Raw genomic sequence first — 26,799 nt, forward strand, 5'->3', positions numbered from 1 at the left:
TATTATTGCAATCTAAATTTGTGTGTGTAATACAAACACAATCATCTAGATGGGAAGATTTAGAAGATTATTATGAAGAACAAGATTTTGTTAGGTTTTTATGCTGTTCAACTACTATTGCTTGACAGCAAGATTGATTTGAGATTTTTTTAATGGTAAGTTGCATTTAAAACATGACAATTATTCTAGTAGTTACAAAGATAAGGACTATAAAAAGTATAGTTATTTTCATGTTTTGAAAAATGGATTTGACCGACTTAGGAATCTGGGGTCATATCATTCCCATATTTCACATATTATAATGATTAAGTATTCTATACATAAAATACAGGATAAGAAAAATGTTTTTGTGCGAAAACGTACATCGCCGGCGCGAAGGGAGAAAGCGTTTTTCTCGAAGGACGTGATAACATGATCTATAGGCGCTTAGTTCGACTAGTGGACGCTAGCGGCGCCCCAGTCGGAGTGCGCGCGACGCCTATTTTGCGCATGCGCGCAGCTTTCCGCGGCACAGTCACCAGTAAGCGTCGAGACGCCCCTAACGTCGGAACCTCTGCGTAAGCTCACCTGAGCTAAAATCCGCGCCACTTAGTCCCACGGCAACCGACAAAATTACAACAAATATAAATAAACAACCCTCGATTAACCGATCTACTTTAGTGTTGAAACATTAAAAATAATTATTTTTTATAAAGTGTTTTATAATAGCATATTTTTTTTCGAATAGAGAATTGGCGCTAAATAAACACACAGTGACATTATATCGTTTAAAACAACCAAATAAATGATAATATACGATGATAACGATAATACGGCGCGCCAGTGACGAATGTTAACAACGAAAGTGCAAATATGTGATAGATTTATTATTTTCTCGTTCGTAGTAGAGTAATCTCCAAATATTTCCGTCACACCCCTCTATCCCAAAACATCGTCGGTGCTGAACCCCTTTTATATTATACTTAATTGGGGGTAGGTGTACAGTTATAAGTGTTTATTCGGTAGTGTTGTGCGAATGACATCGATATCGTGCTTCAGCAAGATGCTCTGTCCCCTTGGATGATGTAACTGGACCACTCGGCTGTTGCATTGCAGTGTAAGTTTTTATTTTATATTATATTTATATTTATTACAACAGTGCCAATAATAAAAAAATATACATAAACACAATAAGACCAATTACAATAAACGCAACTCATATATATAGTTTTAATCACTTAAATAAGTGTTCCAAGGTTAATTCGAAACATAACCATACATTACATTTTGTTTATGTATATAATGCTTCATATTATCTATCTAAATATACACACACACACGTTTAATAATTAGTTATTTTGCTTAACTTTAATTTAAAAATGTTTTTTATTTATTATCAAAACGCTTTCAAATTAATTACATAAAGTTTTCTCAAGCCTTAAAGAACTCCCTAAAAAAATTAAATTCAACCAATTTATTTCAGACAGAATTGCAACATAAAGCTTTTCGCAACTTTTTAACTTGAATGGATAAAACTTCTTAAAATATTTTTTAATCTTTGACTCTTAAGTCATTAAATATATTATTCTTAGCATAGCATATAGATTTTTCAACTTAATATTCTTTTTATAGTTTAATAAATAATAAGCTGTACGCTAAGATATTTTTTTATATATAAATTATATTAACGAATGAATAAAAATTAACTGTAAAAAGCTATGGATCGTTAAAAAACAATTGTCTGTTTTTTCCAATACCGCGCACTAAATTTAATTTTTCAAAGATCGATATGGGGAATATTTATTGTAGTAGTCAGTATTATAACGATAGTAGTAATACAAAAGGAAAGCTTTAGGGTGTCGAAGCGTTAATTATGCAAGAAAATCCTCGTGCTTTTTATTTACCATGCGCTTTTCATTTTTCATTTGCTTCTTGCGAATAATTATAAATCGTTTAACCAAGCAAGATATTTATTTTATTTACCGCAAAATAGATAAAGTATATCATACCTTTTACCACCAAAGGTTGATAAAACATAGACTAGAGAATATAAAAGTAATTTGTTTGCAGCTACCTTGAATGATAATTGCTTTAAAATAATTTATTGATAAATTATTAATAAATAATATAATCAGCACAGTAGATCAGTAGTAAAAGACCTGTGTTTGAATATCATATAAACCCTACCGTTTTTAATTTCTATCATGTCTGGAATATAGTGATTATTATATAATTGTACTTCTGCAGATTTTATTTTGCTATAATTCTCTAAGATCATGGATAAATATCATTATGATTAATCAAAATTACAATTAAAAAAAATAAAACCGAGCATAGTGACATCTATTGATTTTAACTTTTAATAATAGTTTATATTTAAAAAATATATATCACTGATGCCTCACAACTCATTAAATAATTGTAAATTATTTTTAGCCCCATTGCAACGTATTGGGCTAGTACCTGTCACATTGCAATGGAAGATTAACAATAAAAAAATTAATATTTATATTATTTGTCTTACAATATTTTTATGAAACAGTAACACAAATTTATGAGAGTAGTGATGAAATTAGATGCAAAATAAATATTTTAATTACAGTAGATAAACGATTGAACAGTATAAATATTTTTTAATTATTGATCAGAATAATTAAAAAAATATTTTAGTTATTTTGATAAATAATTAGTTAAATTAATATAGTCAATTAATTAATTAACAATATTAATTTAACGTTTATAAACTATGTTATTGCAACCTGACATGATTTTTATATATTTGTGTCTTATCAAAGTTATGTATTGATTCAATATAAATTTAATATTCTACTGTAGCAGTATATCACGTTCATTTTCTACATTGAATCATTTATTCAGATGTGTACAAGAAGATAGTCTAAGTAATTTCCGAGTAAATCCTCAAATCACCATATGGATGTTGATGCCTGAAGATTTGCTCACGGACCCGATTCTGAGTTATTGTACGGTCCAAAGCACACACATACCCATAAGTACATACGCATATTCAATTGGACGCCCTCTGTGTTATTTTCCATGAATACGGTCGAAATTTGTAGGTCACTGAATCGTGTTCGGTCAATTTTGGATTGATATGCGCTATTTACAGCGAATTTCCCCCATTTCGCGATGACTCCCAAATCTCATTGAATGGATTTATCACGTTTAAACGCGTCACTGGAATAGTTTTGATAGGGTTGTGAAAAATGCACACAGACCAATTAAATTTTGTAGATTTATAATTTATATTATAATTAATGATATTTACAACTGCCACTAACTACATGAATCACAATGAAGCTCAGTCGCCGTTTGCTTACAGCTACAGTAATTACTCTGAAAGTATAATGCTACCATTAAACTATTCTAAAATAAATTTACTGTAAACTTTATGTGTACTTAGTGATGGTGTAAGCAATTAAATATGATCGTTCTCATTAATTATAATATATTTTTAATTAAAAAATATTTAAATGCTGATTTAACATAATATAACAGTTCTTTTCTTTTATCAAGGGTTTGGTTTAACTTGCTTTGATTTTTTAATTAAATATTTTTCTTTATCTTTTTTCTTATAAAAAAGGATTTTTACTATCTTCATTTAAAAAAAATAACAAGAAAATAGCAATATATCTGATTTATACCTACAAAAAATTTTCAAATCACTTGATAAAAGCCATATGTGAGAAACACATTCTCAGAATATATGTACATCAATATTTGTGTCAATGTTGCTAAAATTGTAATGAGGTTCAATTCCAGAAAAAAATATACCTTTCATTACCATTACAATACCTAAAATTATAATTTTTTAAGAATCTGAGATTATTAATTTTGATTTGACAATAGAAAACAAGATCTTAATAAACATAAAATATATTGCGCGTCAGCTTAACAATTTTAAATTTTGTACAACATTTTTTGTAATGTATTGTCAAAGCAAATACTATAAATAATTACGAGATTTGCAAAAATAATTATAAGACACTATTGTATTATAACTATTTATACAACTGAAATATTTGTTTAGTTATTTTAATTTATTTTGACAATTTTTCCATTTTTCATAAATTCTCAATATAATTTAAACATATTCAGGCAATTTTCACGCAACCACAGATCCAAAATTATACATTTGTAAATATAATTACATATGTACATATGTAATAATATTTTTACATTTTCACTTTAATTGGCAAATAAATTAAAGGCAATATATTAAATTGTTAGGAAAACTATATTAAATTTTAACGATACTGTCAATAATATTGTTAATATCTATGTATTTGTTTCGATAAAACATATAAATGGTCAGTATTTTTTTTATAAATAATCAATAAATTTTAATAAATCGGCAGTAAAGCAATTACATATATTCAACCGTCATATATACAGTATCAAAACCAATATATTTGTTTATTAAATAAATATCAAAATTTATGGCACGATTCACATAATGTAGAAAAACAGAAAAAAGCAATTCATGTCATCGGCAAAATATTTTTAACCAATTAGTTTAGAAACATAACATTTAGTACAAAAACATTCCCTATAATAATTACTGGTTGTTTAACATTGAACAAATTAAATTATTGACTAAATAAATATAAGCATTAAATAAACATTTTTTTCTTGTGGATTCTTAGAAATTATACTTTAATTTTATTTTTTTATACCAATTATTATTTTTTAATATTCATTTTTCATAATTTATTGTATTACAATATTACAATTATTTATATTTTTTATTGTGTTAAGTACTCATTTTACATATTGATTTTTTTATATTGTTTATATCGAAATATAAGTTTTCTTGTATATTCTTTAAAAAAATATCTTGAATTTTGTTTTTAAAAAATATTATTTCACCTATTTTTTTTTGGATATTTTTCATTACATTTTAACACAAAAATATTTAAAATTAACAAATATATTTTTTTTATTACATATATAAGATTTTCTCTATGATGTGAATTACCCCATTATTAGTGAATTTGTAATACTTATTATGAACGACTAATTTGAACTAATCAATACGATATTTCGTATCATTTAATTTTGATATTTCATGATTTTTTTATTTTATTATTTTTTGTATATTATTTTAATTATATACATATATTTGTTTTTTGCATATTAAAATAATATAATTATTGTGGCGCATTGAGGTAGCTTGTTAGGTTACGGTGGTCTTAATTTAATCTAAATGAATAAATATTCACCGCTCAGATTAAAAAAATATGGGTTAACCTAATCTGTGATGATAGATCGGATTTATAATTATATAATAATCACTTATCTTTTGGACACGATAGAAATTGAAAAACGCATAGAATTCGAATCAAGGTCTTTCAGGGCAATAGTCAACTTAAAAAAAAAGTTATAATAAAAATAAGTTGAAAAAATATATATTAGATTTAGTTTTAAAAAATACATTTTAATAAAATTTCATTTCCATAATATTGATTTTTATGTAAATTTAAAATTTTCCCCTATAGTTTATATTTTCAAATATTAAAAAAATGCAAAAAAGTAAATCGATGTCGAAAGAAAAATTTGCCTTCTAATATTTTATCACAAATAATGAAGCGTAGAATATTTTAAACAATACATAAAATTTTTTTGTGGTTAACTTCAAATCCTATAAAATCAATTGTACTCAAATGGCAAAACCCGCAACTAAACTTTTGTTGCGCAAAATTTAAGCCATGTTTTTGTTTGCTTAAGAGACAATAATTTATTTAATCTCAAGTAATTTTATGATATTAACTTTTAATAAGTGTTCTTTACTATAAATTTGAATTTTTGCGGGTCACAATACTAATATTGTTGACTTGTCTCGACGTTGAAGTATTGATTCTAAATGAATTTATGTAACATAAAATAAATCAATTGCATATTTTTATGCTTCCATCAGATGTATTGGAATATATGTAGATATGTATATTTTTTTATTGGTATTAAGATTCAATATAACGTACCCTCTAACGATACAGTTATCACAGATTGAACATGTGGAAAATATATTTGATATAAAATTATAATATGTAGTTCAAAGACCATATTTGAAAATAAATTTAATAAAGTATATTTTTTTTTTCAAAGCAATTTAATAAATAAATAAACTCTTACTTATTAATTAAGTGATTACGTAGGGTGATATTACAAAGTAAAAGTTATTCTATAGTCAACGCACACTTTATATAATACGACCCCTTGTTTAACTGTAGTCGCTATACTTTAATATTCTTATTTTACTGAATTAGTTAATATTTAAAAGCAAATATTTAATTTTTAAAATAGCAATTATAACTGAAAATTTTTAATTTAATGGTTTATATTATAAACTATACGTATATTAAAGAGATCTCCAATGGCTTTTACAAAATGTGTGCGAGGCGATGTAATTAATACGAGTACACATGCGTACTTAGGCACACGCTCGTTAACGTCAACGATCTCGGTAATGGATCACCTAATTCGGGCGGTCCTCCTTTCAGCCGCCATGCCAATTGATATGATCCCGTGGAGGAGGAAGAGCGGAAAACGGCGCTTCCATTAAGAAACGTAATTCAGCAAATTTGTGTCCCCACCCCCAGACTAGGGGTGGGAATAGTATAAGGAATCGACACAAAAGGACGTCCACTTTTCACATGCCGGCTTTCGCTTTTCCCATCCACCCCGACGCCGGCGTAAGCGTCCATCATTTATCTTGGCCACTTTTGTCTTGCTCCTCCTTTCACGTCTGGCAACCCTATTCTAAAACAGGCCATATCGCCATTATAACCCCCCACCTCTGGTCCCTTTTGCCCCCACCACTCTGCCCTTCTTGCCCATAACATATATTCGCTTCTTACATATTTCACGGGCTCGGCGCGAGCGCGTAGCTCACGGAAAATATTTTTATTCTCAACCATTACCTTGTGATTGAGGGGCAATTTAAAATAATTTATAATTAAAAAAAACTAACGCGAAACGAAAATATACATAATTTATTATATTTAATATGGTAAACACATAGTATATGTGCATAAATATGTATATTTAAAATTATAATTCAGCACTATTTTATGAAATATAATAATTAAATAGCACAGAATTAAAACTCGCATTTTGCAATTCATAACGGATTAAGTTATATATGCTAAGTAACTATAAATGTATATCTATCTATGAAACGTATTTTATCACAAACTACATACAAATGCAGTAAAACTTCACAAAAAAATTATTAAACATAATTTTTATCTATGCGTATGTATATAGTGTATGAATTTATATTACTATTTAATATAAATATACACAAAATAATACAAGCATAAGTATTTACATAAATACAATAGTTTCCACTGAAATTTGAATGCGGGCGCAAAAGGTATTTTCAGATCCTTCGCGGACCGCAATGCGACTTGGAAGCTAAAAAATCACTTACTTAAAACTGGCGGATTGAGCCAGTACATTTTCGTGAAAATCGGCTTACTTACCAAACAAATAAATATTATTTACAAGCTCATTTGATTTTAAGTTAATAAAATTTTTTTTTTTTAATTTTGCGATATCTAAGTTTTTAATGACTTTTAACTAAAATGTCGTTAAATAATGTAAAAATAATCGCATTACTTTAAAAATAACTATTATATTTATTAAGAAAAATATTGAGATCTAATTTAATGTGTAGTGTTTTTTTTTACAAATTTCTATGAAAATCATTAAATTTATTTCTGTAAAAGTATTACCAATTCTATTAAAGAAAACGTCAAAACAAGACTTTAATCAAAACGGTTATTTATCTTAAAAAAAATGAACTACTGTAGTTGCATTAACACAAAAAAATTGTGCTTTGGTTCGTTTATTATATTTGTACATACATATGTATATATTTTAAATTCTTCATATTAGCAAGTATTTTTTTTATGGAAAATTGTTGAAATTGCCTTATTGAAAGCATAGTATTATATTTATTTTTTTGGTGTTTCAAAAATTGTGGTAAAAAATTTTTTTTTAGTTTTTATAGATGAAATAATAATGTGTATGTGTGATCTTTCATTGAAATACAAAATAGCCTATTTTTGTATAACTACAAAAAATGCGAAATTTAAATACATTTTAATTTTATCAGAAATTTTAACTTATCATAAAAATAATCCTAACAATTTTCATAATCAATATCGTTTTTTTTATTTCGCGTGTTAAAGCGTATTTTATAGCTTACTGAACCAGTGAAACTTTAACAATTTCGACTTATCAATCAAAACGTTTATATACGTTGCGAAACTACTGATTTTACGCGATACCATCGAAAATAACATTTAATGAAAATTATAATGCTAACACAGGTTTTTATCGGATATTATTGTTTTACAATCTAAATATATTTAGTTATTATCCGTAGCAAAGTTTCATCGTTCACTATCTGTTTGCGTTTTGGAACAAAGCTATTACTATATACACCGAATCAGAATACCATCAGTTATATATAAATCCATACAATAATATATAATACATATATTGCATTTTTGAACATACATATATTTTATTGGTATTACGACTGTCGTGATTTCGTGAAATATAAATAATGCGTAAGCCATCACTTATTCCACCTTAGTCAAAAAGACAATGCACTCAATATACTATAAATCTACTAGTATTAAAATATGTATACAATCCAATATCCTATGAAAATGTTTTTTTTATATAAGAAAATTGATACACGTGTAACAGGCTAATATATCAAAACCAGCGCAGCGGGTATCGCATATGTTAGTCACATGTGCGTATTTTTTCATATAATCATAAACGATTATAATGTATGTATTATATTAAAATGAATCACATTCAATAACGCCGCCATGTTTATGTGACAGGTCACAGTTATGTGCTAGTCAACAACGTCATAACCCATATACATTATAATGGAACATAATATGTAATATACATTCATATGAAAGCGCATGAGCTCAACGGCAGCCACAAAAATAAATATAGATATAAATTACTAGACATCATAGCATGCGTCTTGTTTATTCTCAAAAAGTTGAGCTCCTTGCTCCGTATCAGCGGGGGTAGTGTATTAAGTTTTTTTCTGCATACGTAATGTTTATTATAATCGTATTAAGGTCACAACTCCAGCAAACATTTTGCCGACAGCTGACGCCAAAGTTGGAGAAACTCAGAATGTATAGTTTGGGGGAGTTTTCTTCCTTCCCGCCCATTCCACCAACTCTTGCCCCAGAAGCGATCGCAAATCTTTATGTTTTATGTATAACTAAACGCAAGACGTCGCGACGCTTATCTTATTCGTAAAAGTGGGCTAAGAAGCTCGAGGATACAAGCACGTGTACGCAAATCTAAATTTGTTTGCCTACGCGGTATTCGCGAACGCGCTCTAGTGAAAGCGTATGATCATAATAATTATGAAAATATATTTCATATCATAAAATCTATGATGATCTTTAACCATATGTGTGTTAGCTTGCTGTAAAGTTACACCTTCTGCGTTAATTTTTTTTACAGGTCATACATACTCGATTCGATAGTAGACCTGTAAGTCCTCCTTAAAGTCGTTGGTATTTGTTCTCAATGTGATTCTCAGTAAGAGGCGATGCATGAGATGTTTTTAATCGAAGAAGTCCTTGGAGCTAAATAATTGTTTGAAGGTTAAGACGTAGTAAATTTAAGTGTATTTAGTCTGGTTTTGTGCCGCGTTTTTACATCTGAAATTTAATGTCGTTTTTATGAAGTAAAAAATTTATTATTTGAATTTTAATGATTCAACATATAATTTTATTCTTGAAGATATAACCTACCCCAATCCCAAAGCTAATTTTGCTAATAGATTTTTTTTCATTAGCAAAAAATGATAAAGGCCTTCATTGTTTGTTTTTAAAATGTTTATTTCAAAAATATTTTAGTGTAATTTAATAATAATTTAATGTTTCTGGCTTTTAGCCATTATCATGTTTACAAGCAGTCGAAATTACAATAGTTCAAAATAAAAAAATAGAAGCAACAATATGCAATATTTAATAAATAAAATTTAAGGAAAAAATACTTAAACCTTTATACAGATAAAGGTCTTGATTCAAAGTATTCCGATTGCTCCCTTTAATTTCTTCTGCATTTCAATTAGTTTTCCGTGTAAGAAATGTTGCATCAATCAAAATAAATAATAATCAAAAGAAGCAAAGTTTTCCATAAGGAGACGCGCTTTATTGTATTGTAGAACTATTGACTTTTGTTGACAAGTACAGACCTTTTTTACTTATTCGTGCAAACGATCCATTAGATCGCAAACAAAACTTTCTGTTGAGTATCGTAAGAGTTTTGTAATGAACAATCACTTTGCAATTTCACCAACCACACAAAATAACTTCTTTACAGTGAGCTGCGAAGTAGGTTTTTCTATTTGACATTTGGATAACCACCATCTTCTACCACATTTATTAGCGTACAATACTCACTTTTAATCTTCGGTTATTAAATGATTGAGAAAATGCGACATGCAATGACTGTTTTAATTTCTCTCAATTCGTGTGGAACCCTTACGCATTGTCTCCAAGCCTTCCAAATATTTGTAATATAGCTATGCACTGTTGAATCGTAATAGTGTAGTTTCTCGGATAGTAGTAAAATCATCTTTGACATTTACAGATATCTAATGAATCACCTATAATTTAAAAAATGTTTTTAGTGGCTGTAGTTGGCAAATTTTTATTCCCAACAAAATATTAAATATTCCACTAACACAGATATAACAAAATACATACTCAACGGCCAAAGCACGTACCACTGGTAAAACTCAATTTTAAAATAAAGTTTTTTTTCATTTGGAAATTGCTTTATACACCGTCGTGCAAGTACGCAATTAGGGATCGTAAGAATTCGGGCGTACTTCTCAACGGCTGCTAGATCTACGAGCACCGCTCGCGGTAATTTAAACACGCGTGTGCCGTGTCGTGTTAATATTTGAATTATGAACTATAAAATAAAATTTTTGCTTTGCTACAAAAAGGCAATACGCACATGGTTAAATAAATATAAAAGTCAAACAATAATATAACTAATGTGAAGCATAAATATATTTTTTATTGTTTTTAAAAAGGCTACATGGCCATTATAATCCACTTTTAGTCTATATTTCATCAGTAATAGTTTTGCCATTGTCACGACATTTGAGTAAGTGCCAAACATTAAAATAGTAAATAGCCTTAAAAACTAAACGGCAAAACCTTAAATTTCCACAGATCATATCAGAGTCACAAACATGATAATTAACACGTACAAAAGTTGTACAGATGAGTAATTGAATCATTTACTCATCTGCACAGTTTATTAATTCACAGTGCGCTAATTTAAGAACAAAAGCAAAGGTTACTTTTTGTTTTGTTTTTAGTCTTCTGTTGTATACTGACAGGCGTAAACCCAATGCGTTACAACAGGAGAAATCAGTACCAACTGGATAAGTCAATCAGACATACACTGCCTACAAAAAATATTTAGACAAGTCTGAGAATTTGTAACATCTATAAAAGTTTATTATAATATTAATAGTTTTATTTTTATAATTTACAATCAATAGATGTCACTTTGCAGCTGAGCCGATTTTTAAATAAACACGCATTTTTTTAAATTCATTTTTGAGTCTACTGCAGAGACCAAAATCCGTAGCTTCTGTGTAGTTTAAGCTTTTTAAGACTATACAATTCCAATCATTCAGAAATTTTCAGCCTCCTCTTTTAATAATAACTTTTATGCTTCCTTTAGTACATCTTTACACCTGAATTTTTAGAATTTTTTTTTAGACTTTATATATTTAAAAATTAGATTTTAAATAAAAATTTAAAACAATGGCACAAATATTTAAAAAGAAGAGATCAACAATATCAAAAGACAGATCTTTCCAAAGATTTTTTTGCTTCGGATAGAAGCGTTCTTTCAAAAATATCTTAAGGTTGTAAATCTAAGGCTTCAATGGTCATTAAAAAACACTGTTTACTGACAAGCATTCTTAGTCCTAACCGATTATATATAAAGGATTCCCAATAAGCTAATAGATACTGCTCTAAATACTTGAAACATTGATATAATAAATAACTATATATTAAATAGTAAATATGCATTATAAACGAAATATGTTGATAAGGAAGAACCATTCACATGCATTTAAATTAATTTAAAATTACTAAAAAAAATAATGTAATATAAATGATCTCGTATTCGGTCCATTTTTGATCAGAATCATATACGTCCTCCCTCCTGTCGGCCCTGGTTACGGTTACAATTTAACAAAGTTGTGAGGCTTGTTTGAGATCCTTGTCACTACACATCTGCTTTGATTTATGATTATGGCCGCCAGGTATGGTCAACACCCGACGCTAACTCGAAAACAGACATGTATGTAATAATGACGTCACTGACTCAACCTAAAACAAATTGCAACTATTGAAAGTTATAGAATAATTACCACAATTCTTGATTAAATTAACTGGTTCAACTCATGAAAAAAACATTTTTAATGAGACATTGTTCTAAAAACCGTTATCTAAAGTAATGCAAATATGCACATTAATGCACATAAAATAAACTATACACATAAATTAAAAGTTTGCTTTTGGTGTGCGACCCGAGCTGTATTAACCTATGAACCTAGTGCGTCACGCGCACATTAAGAGTACAAAGTTGTGTTCTTGTATGTGTTATCATCGTGCTAATCTCTCTTTTCGAGCTTTCGACCTACACATTTGGGGTCATCATCTGGCGACGTTTCAATCTTAATACTCCAATACAAATTATATTGCCGTATCTCTTTCAATTCGTAATTTAAAACGATTATTAACTACTGTTGCTACCCATTTGTATATCATACTATTCCTAAGATATAAAATAACTGTGTGTAATGTATTAAAAAATATATAGTAGTGATCTTATCACAATGTAAATAAGCATAATAAACATTTCTACTGTGCAATTTTAAGACAAAATTATTTATTAAAATATTCACATATCAAAATGATATTTTTTATTTGCAATACTTTCTTATACCTTTTTAATTAACACATATATTTATTTTTTAATAAAATTGTATTATACTTCTTTAATATAAGCTCTTTATTAAATCGACCTCTAAATGTTTTTTTTATATAATATATATTTAAAGCTTTAAAAAAACGCCAAACTAGGATAATTAACCGAGTTTCTTACCAACTATTTTTTCTTAGCTAATTCAGCTTCACCGTCGATTTTAATTAAAAAGTCTGACACTTTCGAGGTCGAATCTCTGTTAAGAATCTATTCGGACCTGTAATTCGCCAAGCGTAACGAGGGTCACCTTTTCTCTTTAAAATCCATTCCAATTCGATACGGTCCACTATTAAAATAATTTTAATCCTGGCCCGCCGTTTCGTTTCACGTCGTGTAACACAAAACCACAAAGGAGCCCTGCGGTCACTGCGGTCAGGCACTACTACGTAGCCTTGTTAAAAATATACACATTTAGGTAATTTGGCTACCTGTAGTTTCAGATGACGCGTTATTCGGTGATGTTTGCCGCTGAGGCGCGTGACTGAGCAAATATTGAAGAAAATGATAAAGATATCGCAGGCCTCGCACTTTGAAGGTTCCCTTTGACGATCGTATCTCCCTTACACAAGACTTCAAAGGCACCTCCAAAGCCTCCGCGGTTTCCGCACAATATCACATACACACACATTATATTACGAATACACAAGGGCAGTAAATTAATTGCTTAAGCATATAAGCATAATTAAATAAATCAAAGGCTAACGCTAACGGCGAAGTTGGCTCCTAACTTTAAGTTCATATGGGGATGTAATTAATTAAATTACTTACGTTGTTGATATACAAACACGTTCGAATTACATATTATTATATAATACAGCCAATGTTCGCGCTTTCTCGAAACAACAAATTCGTTTAATTGGTTTAATATTAACAATCGACACTGAAGCATCGGTTAGTGCTTCGCAGAATAAAACCCACAGCATACCTATGCCAATATCAAATATTAATTTCAGGTAATGAAAACATTAAAACGGGTACTAAAACACAGTTAAATTACATTATTTACTACAATCAATCAAAAACTAATCAACGCTTATCTAAATCCATTGATAATTTTATGTAAAATTAATTGGTATTTAGTTATTAAACTTCAACCGCAAATAAAATACATAAATGTGGCAATATATCGTTCGAAAATTAATTAATTTAGATAACTATTATCTACATAAATAATATTTATGTACGAATATTAAAGGTATAAAAATATTGCACTCACACACATATAATATTAATAATATTTTTCATAGTAACTAAATATGAAAAATAACTAAGATTTGAACCGCGTATATGAAGCTTAACAATTATATGTAATTTATCCAATAAATTAGTTTTAAAATTAGAATCTTTATCAAACTGTGCTAATAATTTTTAAGTGAATATGTAAATTCACTTTGAGAATATTAATGAAATTAAATTTTATTGAGCTTGGCTATACGTATGTTTTTTTTTATTTTAACGCAAAACGTTGATATGCTTAATTAATTGAAAGCTGTTACAGTTATTAAAAAAATCTACAATAAATTCTCTTCCATTTTTTTTGTTAATTAGTTATTATTCTTAATAAATAAATGTAGTGCTAAATATTGTTTTTTTATTATAAGCTCGTATGTCAAATATGAGTTAAAAATACTATAAATGCATATATCATAATTTATACACTATTTTAACGCTTAGTATATAAAGGCAATATAAAAAACATTACCCAAAATAAATACATTGAATATATGCTATAAATAAAATTTTGTTAAAGGATAATTAATTATTTACTTATTTCTCTATATAAACATGTATTATAAAGGCTTCGATAAATTGAATGAACCCTTAACCACAAAAAGGTTAGGGAGCTCTGCCTTAAGTCTTTTTGAATTTAACATGCAAACCAATTAGACCAAAAGGGTTTTGCTAGGGTGTGTAAAATACTTTCTATATTGCACTCTGTAACATATTAAATCAGTTTACATAAATTTATATATTGTATAAACATATGATAAATATAAATTTACTTTTAATCAATTTTAGTAATAATTCAATAAGCTATTATCGACACATTACCGAAGCAATCACAATAAATTTAGGTTAGAACTTTTTTTATTTATTACATGATCACATCAAATACTAACATTCGGATATCCCTGTAATCATAACCAATAAAGTTAACTGTTTATTGAGTAATAAAAAACTTATATGGACGATTATGCATCCATAATAAATATCATAAATACGCATCAGTCACATCCGTTACAATTTAGTCGCGTATTTAGCTGTATTTCTATGGCTCTTTATTTTTTATATATGTATAATATATAAATACATATGTATGTATTTTTATTATAGCCACATATTTATTCCACTATGAATAATTCATACTTTAATATTTGTGTCTCTTTTATTATTTTCTATGCTATAAATGAATAAAAAATACGTATATCGGCAGTATCTGAGATGCATTAATATGGTATTTTTTACACGAAAATACGGCAAGAAAAAGTGCGACACTGCGACATTATCACTAATATTTCATCTAACGACGTCGTAATGTAATATATTACGCCGGTTTATGTGATTTACAATATGGAGTGTATCATTAATGGCCGCCTTTACGGTCAAATCTTCGACCCTTTGCAGTTTATATATTTAAGTTGAACTCAGTTTTCAGACGAAATATACACACATAACTCTCAGCGCGATGTTTGTGACAAAAAAGTTATAACCGCCCATTACATTTCAAGTACGATTCTTATATATGTTATATTTTCTCGTCAAGTGGGTGGGGCATTTGTCCAAAAACAGGGCAAGGAGTTTATTTTTCCTCATTTCATCATTGTCATCATTCGTTACAATAAAAAGGTATTTTTTAGAACCAGAGTTAGATTATATATTTCCCAAAGTTTATCTTAATTCCTGTATTGCCTTTATATAACGTTAACAAATAAAATATTAGATGATGAAAAAACTCGTTAGTTAAAACTTAATGGATTGTGTACATATCGTTAAATATTTGACAGTCTCATAAATAAAACCTGTCAAACTTGCTAAATAAATATTTACATTTCACTACAAATTTATTTTCACACAAAATATAACTATCTTTGTAAAAAAATAATTTATAATAATAATGTTAATTAAACTATAATAGAGACAAATTAATGAAAATTAGCTGTAACTATAAATTTATAAATGCAAACGCAAGTAGCATTTACTACCACAATAGGAGGTGGATTATGCTAAGATTATAAAAAGCTTTACAAAAGCTCTTAAACGGCAAAAGCGTTTCTCTTCTAACGTTAACGTTCTAGTCGTTTCAAAGTATATAACACAAATTACGTTTTAATAAATATGAATGCACCTTAAAAGCATTATTAATTATATATTTTAGACGTCATTAATATTTAAAAGCTTTAGTTATTAACTTATACATTGAAGAATCTTACTCATCAGAAAAATAAGGTTTTTTTCAGTTACTTTTATGATTGTAAAAATATGTACTTAAGAAGGTTACAATATAATTATATTAAAAAAAAGATAATGAAAATTCTCGGCATTTCTATTTAATTGATAAATTAAATATGTTGATGTCAACTGTTTTTTGGTAATTATTATCTATTCCCAGTTCAATGACAAAATTGCAATTAATGTTATATATTTTTTAACAGTGTTTTAAAGTAAGATTATTTATCTTTTAATCCAAATGTAGTTAAATTTAAATTAAATTAATTAACTAACAAGCTACATGAATTCTTCAAAAAAGAATCCTTGAATAACAATAAAGATAGAAAATTGTTATAAAGCAAAATAGCACATACATATATGTACATATTTTTCAATTTGCAAATTATATATTTTAATAAGCACATAAAAACGGGAATGATATGTATAACAACTCAATATAATAAATAGTCTATACATAGGTTTTATGTGTTACTTTTTCAAATAACTATTATAAACCATAATTTATATGATAAATATTTTGGAGCCTCACTTGATTTATTAATGTATGTATGCGTCCATTTCATTTCTTGGAATGTTCATATATTAATAGTAGACATACAACGTTGGCTCGTATACGTTATTATATTAAAAATACAGCACGCGGAATGCTTGGTTCGTGATGCGACCCTTATCGTTGTCATCCCTAACGCCAACTCAGGTGCCCTTCTCCTATCCCTATCACCGGCAATAATTTATAAGTTACCGACACATACGAACCGTTGTAGTACCAACCGCTGTCTATCTAGTACCGTCATGCCAGTACACGGTACATTCCCATCACGAAACGTGCCTAATTCGTTTAATCACGGCCGAACGATCCATTTCAATTACACACAATCGATTTTGCAAAGGGACGCGGAAATCCGCGTCTCGCTTCCATTAAGCATCCATCTTTTGCCGACATTTCGCAAATTCCTCCCAGCGCGGGCATGATTTGATGGAATCCGCGCAATTTAATTTCGTCGAAATTATTCCCGGACGAATCTGGAGGCAGCGCCGCCGCTGCCTTTGGATGAATATACATTATGTATGTGCCTTATCATTTTGTGTAAGTGGTGTACTGATTCAAGCTCTCGTTGAAGACGATAAATGAGGCGTTTATCGAGAAATAAATGTTACGAAATCTCATTAGTGTTAAAGGTTTCTTATGTAGGGTTATAACCGATATATATCTAGAATCAATACACATACATACATACTATATAAATTACATTAACGGTTCACGAATATTTATAATATTTATGTTTCGAAATTCAACGCAATTGAAAAATAATATATAAAAATGACATATTATAGTATTTTTAAAATATTTTATTAAAAGTTGAACATGAATAAAATTCAATATAAAACATATTTTATTTTATTACAGAAAATGCTAATTTATAATAAAAACTACATGTTAATTTTAGCCGTAATATTATAACATAGTTTATAACATTTTGCTCTGAGAAACTAATCTCTAACTACTTTTAATTGCGTAATATACTACATATGCGTAGTATATTTTAATCTCATTAAAATATTAAAAGTTTAGGCTTCGGGCTTTAAATTTTATGAAACTCTAAATTATAAATATATTTTATTATTTTATTTAGTCAATATATTATATAAATATACATATAAAATATAACATAAAAAAATCCTTATGTACGAATGTGTCTATTTATTCCATTAGCTAAACCCAATATTTTTTTTATTTTTGAGGATTGTCTTAGATATAATAATATACAAATTCATACCCCGTTCAATATACCCCTGGCCGTACTCGTTTTCGGATACATATCTACAACATCCTAAAATTATCTCTATTTTTAAGAAAACTGCTCTAATGATTATGTTCGTATTCTTGGCCAACAACCAAACATTTATCACTATTTTTAATATAGTCTCTAAGCAATGTTTTTCTCTGAACTTAAATTGTTTAACCATTACTTCTTCCATCACCAGTTCCATACAAGGTGGCATGGTAATTGGTGTCATTTCCTTAACCTTTTTATAAATTGTTTGTATTTAAGTTTAAGAAGATATATTTAAAAAAAATAATACTATTTAAGAAACGATAGATTTACTGTCGCAGTTAGTTTTTTGCCAACATTTTTTGTTATAATCGTTTTTGTATGTAATAATATTAAATTCATTAATAAAATCTGATATTGCTATTTTCTCGTTCAGTTTTGTTCTAATTATTTCTATTTTTTGTTTTATTCATATAATTGTAATATATAGTCACAAAAAATTCAAAGTTTAATCAAAAAGATGCAATGCATTGATCTACATATGTTATTTTTTTTTTTAAATAAAAAATCACTTATAAATATTTTTTTTTAATTTTAATAATTTTAATAATCTTACTATTTAAGATATTTCATTTTCTTAAATTTTACATTGTTTTAATTCCTATAGCATTAAATGTTGGAAGCTTTGATTTAGAACATTCTGATAGCTTACTTTTCACATAGTCTGCATTTTGTTTTTTTTCCGCTTGGGAAGTGTTTTTGTCAAAATAAATGGTAGTCAAAAAGAGCAAGGTCTGGAAAATAAGATGAATGAGATGAAACCTTTCAGCCAAGAGCCTTAACTTTCTCGATAGTAAATTTGCCACATTGTCGCATTGAAGAACTATTTGATTTTTGTTGACAAGTGCAGGTTTTTTTTTCTTTTTCGTACAAATCACAATATGAGCTTGCTGGTATTATTTAGCTAGCCTTGAGAGTTTCATAATGCACAATTTTTGTGCAATCTCAGCGTACACATACACACACAATAACTTTTTCCCTGGCCTCAATGTATTTTTTGCTACTCGACCTTTAGATAACCAGTCTGTATATGACTGTTTACTTCGTATAAGTTAGTGAAACTATTAGAAAACACACTACTTATTCAAAAAGAGTAAAAAATACCACAAATTTACTGAACTTTTCACATTGAAAGATATAAAAGTTAAGAAAAAACATTTTAATATATAGATATTTTAATATTGATATTCTGGAAACTGATATTTTATGTATGATATTAAAAAGTAAATTAATATGTACACTCATATCTATAAACATTCATGAATTTTTTATGTGTACAAAAGTTGATCATTAGCATGTTATATACATAAATTTAATACTATATGTATTACATATTATATGTACATCACGATGATTCTAGTTTTCAGCAGTACACTAAATTCAATCAGATGAGACGTTTCAATCTGCTGTTAAACTTCTCTAACACAATCACTATCCAAATCGACCAGTCTCCAACCGCCTATGTTTACTCGGTTAAAGTTAAAGTCTTCCAACTCGGCTAACTCGATCTTCTACAGTTATATAAATATGGTTCAGTACTTACAAATTAATCAATTAAGTAATTATAATGATGACTATTTATTGAAGCATTGAAGGACGTGTAATACTGGTATTTGTATTGATTGATCCTTATTTGCCACTTTCATAAAAGGGGAGAAACTGGTAATAAAGCCTAATTTACCGAATGCTTAAAAATGGTGAATTTATAAAAAAAAAATTTTATGAAGTAAGCGAAAGATTAAACCTAAATATAAAAACATATACATATAGACCCATTTACTTTATATTATATTAAAGTTTCTGCGTAGTATTTAACAATTGACATTTGGTATGCATTTTTTCTTACTGACTAAAAAATATGGATTAACAAATATGGTTTCAAATGTATTCATTTAATCGCGATTTGAATGTCAGGTAAGTTGTTAAAAATTCTAGTAAATGTCATATATATGTATTGCGTGCTTTTATAATAAAATGATCCAATTTTATTTAAGAATCATTATCACCGTTTATAGACCTAGATACCTAACCTAGTAAGTTTTCTCCGCATTCAACCTGTCCACATAAAATATCCTTGAGCGGCGGTTGTAAATTTTCAATAGCTCTTAACTGCTCCAACATTCCGCCGGCACAGAATGCATTATCTTCGGTCGAGTGTTGTGCAATTGCATTAGTCCCCGTATGCGCGAATTTATTCGCTTACATCTCCATTAAGCAACTTGATACAGAGACGAGCTTATCGTCTGCCCAGGGTAGAAGCCTGCCGTGAAATTCTCGAATGCAAACTTACAGGCGCCTCTATGATATTTTATACGCTGAAATTCATAATTGAAACGAGCTCACGTGTAATGCCCTGAGCGAAAATTCGTTATAATTGTCGTCATGCTTTGACTTTGAACCTTTGAAGCATATGTACACACCTACATTCACCCTACCCGTCACTCCGTTGCATTTCATATATGTAATTGGACAGTAGGCGATTCATATATAAACAGATATTCAGAATCAAATTTATAAATTTATTTTTTAAACATAACAATCCATCACAGCAGAGTAGTAATCAACATCTAAATGTATTGTAGCACAATAGACTAAAACTGAAGTTAGAAATTCTTGATATAATAGTATAATTTTAAATCGCTATTTGCTTTTTTTATCAGTGTATTTTTTTAATAAATAAAAATCAATTTTTCAGCAGCACAAGATTACGAATAAAGGTTTAATAATTCTGATAGACGGATATACTACTATAAAATTAAAAATATGATTTTCTTCACAATCACAGTCTGTCACGTCAATCGCAAAAATGTCAGTCACAGAGTTTATTTATTTATGCCATCTAAACTCAAGCGCTTTTATTGGATTTTTAAATAATTTTATATTGTTTTTATGATACATATAAGATACGTAACTAAAATTATGTTATAGTAGCTATTATTAAATTATTTTCATTTAATTTTATTGTTAAAATTAACTAGCTAATTAAATATATAACAATTTATTAGCATAAAAAATACATTTTATAACAATTACTCATCTACTTATTTGTATTGTTTATTTATTTTTATCTTTTATTTTTATTCATTACGATATTTATCCGTGAGTTTATAAAAATCTAGGAAAACCTAACCTATGATAATCGATCTAAATTAATATTATATAACAATCACTTTAATCTTACAGACACAATATTACTTATAAAAAAAAAAGCTATTTAAGTTCATATGTGATATAAACCCAGATATTTCAGGTATTAGACCACTATTTTATTGTGTTGCTATGTATTAATAAATTTTAAAAATATATTTCTATACAACTAGTTCTTATTAAGGAACAAATATATATATACAACTAGTTTTTATTAAGAAATTATGTAAACGAGATCCTTTACTAAATTCATTATAAAATTTTATTATGTTAGTTAAATTATTATTTATTTAAAATTTATTAAAACCTATGTATATACTTTCGCTTATTTTTTTAATATTTAATTACAAATAAATCCATGTTACAAAAAAAATGTATATAGTAGGCATATATAATTTTGAAGAAATGATATAATATAAACTTTTTTTATATATGCTCATTTAATAAAACATTTTATTAAATAGGTCCTTTTCTATTTAGCTTCTTTATTATATTATTAATATTTTTTATTTATGAAACCATATTAATTTAAATTAAATAAATATGAAGTTTGTTTACACAGAAAAAGTTTTCTTAAATTAGTGGTATCATATAATAAAACAATCAAACTTTAAAGCTCATCTTCTGATATATATATTTACTTTCAATTTGCTGTTTTTATTTATTTATTATACTTAAAACATGCTTTATTAAAAATTCCATACAACTGATAACTTGACATCAATTTTTAAAAACTAGTCTTACGCATACTAATTTTTTTTTTTTTAAAAAAACGTCACATAAACAGGTATTTAAATTTACAATTTGTAGTAGAGGAAAACAAATTTGCAGACCATTTTAAAACGCTAGTTTAAATAAAATAATAGGTTCAACTATACTTGTGTGAAGGTTTAGTGACATACATTTTAACCAAAATAATTCGTACAGAAATTAGTTATAAAGGTATCTAAGCAAATTTTATTTATTTTTCTAAGCTATTCTTATAGAGAATTATAAAACAGTTTAAAGTTGAAAATGTATTAAATAAAAAAAATTAAACGATTTATATATTATACATATGTATGTGATGTATTTTGTGATTTTTACATCTACTTCAATTTTTTTAACGAGAAGCGCTGGTAATTTATCAGCTTACAATTTGCATAGCTCTTTACAACAAGGTCGAACACTTAAGTCAAAATTTTCCTCTTTAAAACTTTTTAAGTAATAATTAAAAGTGTTATACATATATTTTTTCACTACATCTAATGGTTAAAACTGTAAAAAAAAACACATTTTTTTTTGCAAAAATTTAAACTACGTTTACAGATTGAAACAAGATAAAATTAATATCTTAAAAATATTGTCTTTAAAAAAATACTTTTTATTCGCCACATAGAGCAATTTCAATTAAATTACATTTAATTGAGTTATTTCTTAATTTAGTTAAAGCTTCTGAGCGGATACCCTGCCTACATAGTAAGGAAGTATTTAAGCGAAAATCGAAGCAAGTTTTCTCGCTAACATTCTCGCTTAATTATAAACAGAATGACTTTATTGTAGTTTAATGTGCGTACAACTTTTCTTGTTGTTTGTTTATTGTGTTATTCTCTATACAACACATAATGTAACTTTTGTACGAATATTTGCTGCTAGAGACACAAAATGTTTCAAATATTTGCAACTTAAGTTATGTTTGTTTGATTAACACTGAATATAATAATAACAATATTAAAAATATGTTAACTAGACCAAAAATTATTCATTTTCATCTACAAATATTATTTAACGAAAACTTTGCTAGCACATTGACCATTATTAGACATTGAAAGCTAAAATCATAATTTTACCTTTGCGTTACCTTTGAGATAATAATGATTATTTTTGCCACCTTTAAAAACGTAATATTCCACAATTTATTAATGATCACATTTTTAATCACACTTGTTACAAATAAAATCCTCTCTGTTTAAGTAAATATTAATATACCTTATCTTATAACTATTCATATTAAACGCATGGTCATCTTCGAATTAAAACCTTGTTCGCAAATTCGCACGTATATCCTTAAAAAGTACGATAGTTTTAACTTTTTTAAAAAGCGTATTGCACCAACGACGAAACATAATTTAGGTTTCTTAATCGTAAACAAATTTTAACTGTTTTAATCATATTTTTAATAATAATTCACTATTACAGGTGTCATAAAATAAAAAAATATCGCTTTCTCTCTAAATAAAACTCTTATATCAAAATAAGTACCACTCATATATTGTACATATATTTTAAGTTAGCTAAATCTACAATTTTTAATTATACGAGAAAGAAAAAAATTGTGATTTAATTAAAAGTATGAATTTTTTCTAATTTTTATCAGTTCATTTATCTACACTTTTTTTCTTAAAGGCGCGAACAAAATGAATAACTTATTTTTAGACATTTTTGTGTCATTTGAGTTCTCAAATGTTCTTGAGAGCCTTTATTTTAATAACATTTTGAAAATGGAAGATTATCTGCAATGAACATGTAAAAACATAGTTGTAACAATGTGGCATTATAAAAGTATTTTTACTAAAAAGTGTAGTTTTCTTATATTTTATCGCTTTATTTAAAAAGTTGGATATTGTTACTTCTGTGACTGATAACGGCAAATAGTTAAAATATTATATTTCCAATGAAAACATCGATAGCAGACGTACGCCATAAAGTTTATGAAATAACAATATATTATTTACTTCAATTATTAGTCATTATGTTATAAATGACTTTAGTGCTTTTATTACATATGTAATAAAAGTCACATAAACATATACAATATGTATTTATAAATAATTTTTAAATTATATTAATATTTTTTTATTATTTTAGGAAGATGAATCTGACGAGTCATACTCTACGGACGATTTGTCCTAGGATGATTTCGGCGTTGGTGTTAATACTGGCAGAATTTGTTACAGGTAAGATTTTTTGATTACATGCTAATTATCGTTTTTCTCGGTTAAAAACGCCAAATCGGGAATTCTCACTTGTGGAATAATTTAATGATTTCTTATAAATCTTCATAGAACCTTTTTTTCTTAAAAATTAAATTTTTACAAACATTTTTAATGTTTTACTTCGCAAACTTATTTTTTTTTAAATTGGTTCACCAAATATTATTTTTAAATTGGAACTGTTTAATGAACACACTAACCTTTTTGTCATTGAAATATTTATGGGACTACCATCAAATGAAGTAATTTGTATATCAGTTTCTAAGAGTTTTTCCAAACATTGTTTTACTAATTCTGCTTTTTGATCTGAGCTAATAGAATCGATTAAAAAATACTCTACCGGAAGTTTCCAATTACCATTAATACACACGATCATAAATATCAGGGCTTCTTTACAAATTTCCAAGTTCTCTCTCTCCATTCCCATGGTAAAATCTACATAACCATGATATATTTTACCAACCCAATCTACTTTTACCTAATGTCCATTTCATCCAAAACTAAAGAACAAATAAATTTATAGTTGTAAGTTAATACTTGAGTGGTACTATTTAGCTAATGTTTGTCTATGGGACAAACTAGTATTAAAATATTTCCAGACATACGCGTATATCTTATTGGAATAAAAACTCAAGGTTAATGCGAATGTTCTTAGCTCAGGCGAATATTTTTTTTAGTATATTTAATACCGCGAACTTTGTTAATTTGAAGTTTTACCAAATCTTTACATTTTTAATTAATTTTTCCTTAATGAATCTACGACTTTATTGACATTTAATTTTTTTATGTAATAGTACATCTAAAATATTTCTAAGATAAGTATCTAAGATTATATTTTATTGAGGTATCTTGTTAACTTATTTCCCGAGGTTCTGAAACAGTATATTTTAAACAGTTATATTTTGAAAAATCTGAAATTAAAATAACGATATTTGAAAAAAACCGCTGTTCGCACAAATTCTTAAAAATGTATTTCAATTTTTGTATATATTTCACTGAAAATATTTTTATATAATTAATTTTTAAGGTAGTAATAAATCAGGTATATAGTTGATTTCAAAGTTTTATTTATTTGTATTTGCAGATAAGAATAAACGTATATGTATATATAAATATTAAAAATAAATTCGTATTTTTTAATTATCGGTTAAGTTCGGCCCTGTCAAACATACGCGCGTGACGCTTAAAAACCCGTTTATTTAATTTCGGTAAAACATATTAATTTGTGCTTACATGTGAAAAGTTATGTCATTTTTATTCTTTGATAGTTTTCTACAATGACGTATACGCCCTATAACTGAAAAGCCCCCCATAATATTTAATACACAACCGAATTTTGAAACAATGAATGTGAAGATCCGTCGCACACGGCGTGACAAGGCCATCTGTTGTCAGTGGACAGAGTTACGACTTGTACGTAGTTTGATTTTCACCGCAAACGCCACTTCTATATATTCTCTGTTCTGTGCTTTAAAATATGCATACTCTCTTGAAAGCTTTTAATAGAAGTTGGAAGTATTTAAATGGGCAAAAAAATACTTTAATTGCCTTTATATTTTTTCTTAATAAAGTACATTATTAACCAGATAATTAAAAACTGCTCCGCATGGGATTCAGAAGGATGCAAGGCATTGCAGATTTATGTCATAAATTTTGCTTGTCGGCGAAGTTAAATCTTGTTTTTTTAATAATTCAAAGAAATTTAATCTTCATCTGGTTTGAAATATGAAAATTAAAGAGTGACAACACCCGTTCAATAATTCGAGTATAAATCTGGAAACCCGAAATTATTTGGTATCTCGACGCTCTATAATCAATCGAAGTAGATCAATCCGTTTTTGTCCTTTGATTTTTTACGTCCATTATAACACATCATCATATGCTCTTTTTAAAGAATAATTTATAAAAATATATGTAATTATATACTGTATTATTTATTTTCATAAATATGATTTTTTCTTAAGAAAATCAAGCAGTGAAAATATGAAATTTTATATTTCGAGAAATAAAAAACATCAAAAAACCTGAATGCTTTATGGTAATACATATTGATATCTATCGTGTTTTAACACCATTAACGTGTGGAAATTATTCACATGTTTGAGGTTATTTTAGAACATTCACATAAATTATCGATTCGTCGCGCCACTTGATTAGTTTTGACGAGTCCATCGGGCACGTACTGCCTAATGTTCGCCGGTCACGATTTGACGGACGATTAGGGGCAATCAGTGGCGACCTACGGTGACAGGTCGAGGCAATAAGGGGTGAAACGTCACCGGCGACAATCAATCATACCAGCTTGGGGGGCGACAGAG

The 26,799-nt window shown here is 27.6% G+C and overlaps 1 protein-coding gene across 1 annotated transcript in view; it reads left to right on the forward strand.

The window, feature by feature from the left end:
* The first annotated feature begins 510 nt into the window (after positions 1-510).
* Positions 511-26,799, forward strand: part of LOC148226520 (junctional adhesion molecule B-like) — a 178,795-nt gene continuing 152,506 nt past the window's right edge. The window contains exons 1-2 of the mRNA XM_088203683.1: positions 511-1,096; positions 24,357-24,445. Coding sequence (XP_088059809.1) covers positions 24,361-24,445 — 85 coding nt within the window. The 5' untranslated portion in view covers positions 511-1,096; positions 24,357-24,360. The remainder of the gene's footprint in view (positions 1,097-24,356; positions 24,446-26,799) is intronic.

This window comes from Plectrocnemia conspersa, unplaced genomic scaffold (genome assembly GCF_051122295.1).
Source record: "Plectrocnemia conspersa isolate PC_06_02 unplaced genomic scaffold, ASM5112229v1 ptg000014l, whole genome shotgun sequence".
NCBI classification, from domain to species: domain Eukaryota; kingdom Metazoa; phylum Arthropoda; class Insecta; order Trichoptera; family Polycentropodidae; genus Plectrocnemia; species Plectrocnemia conspersa.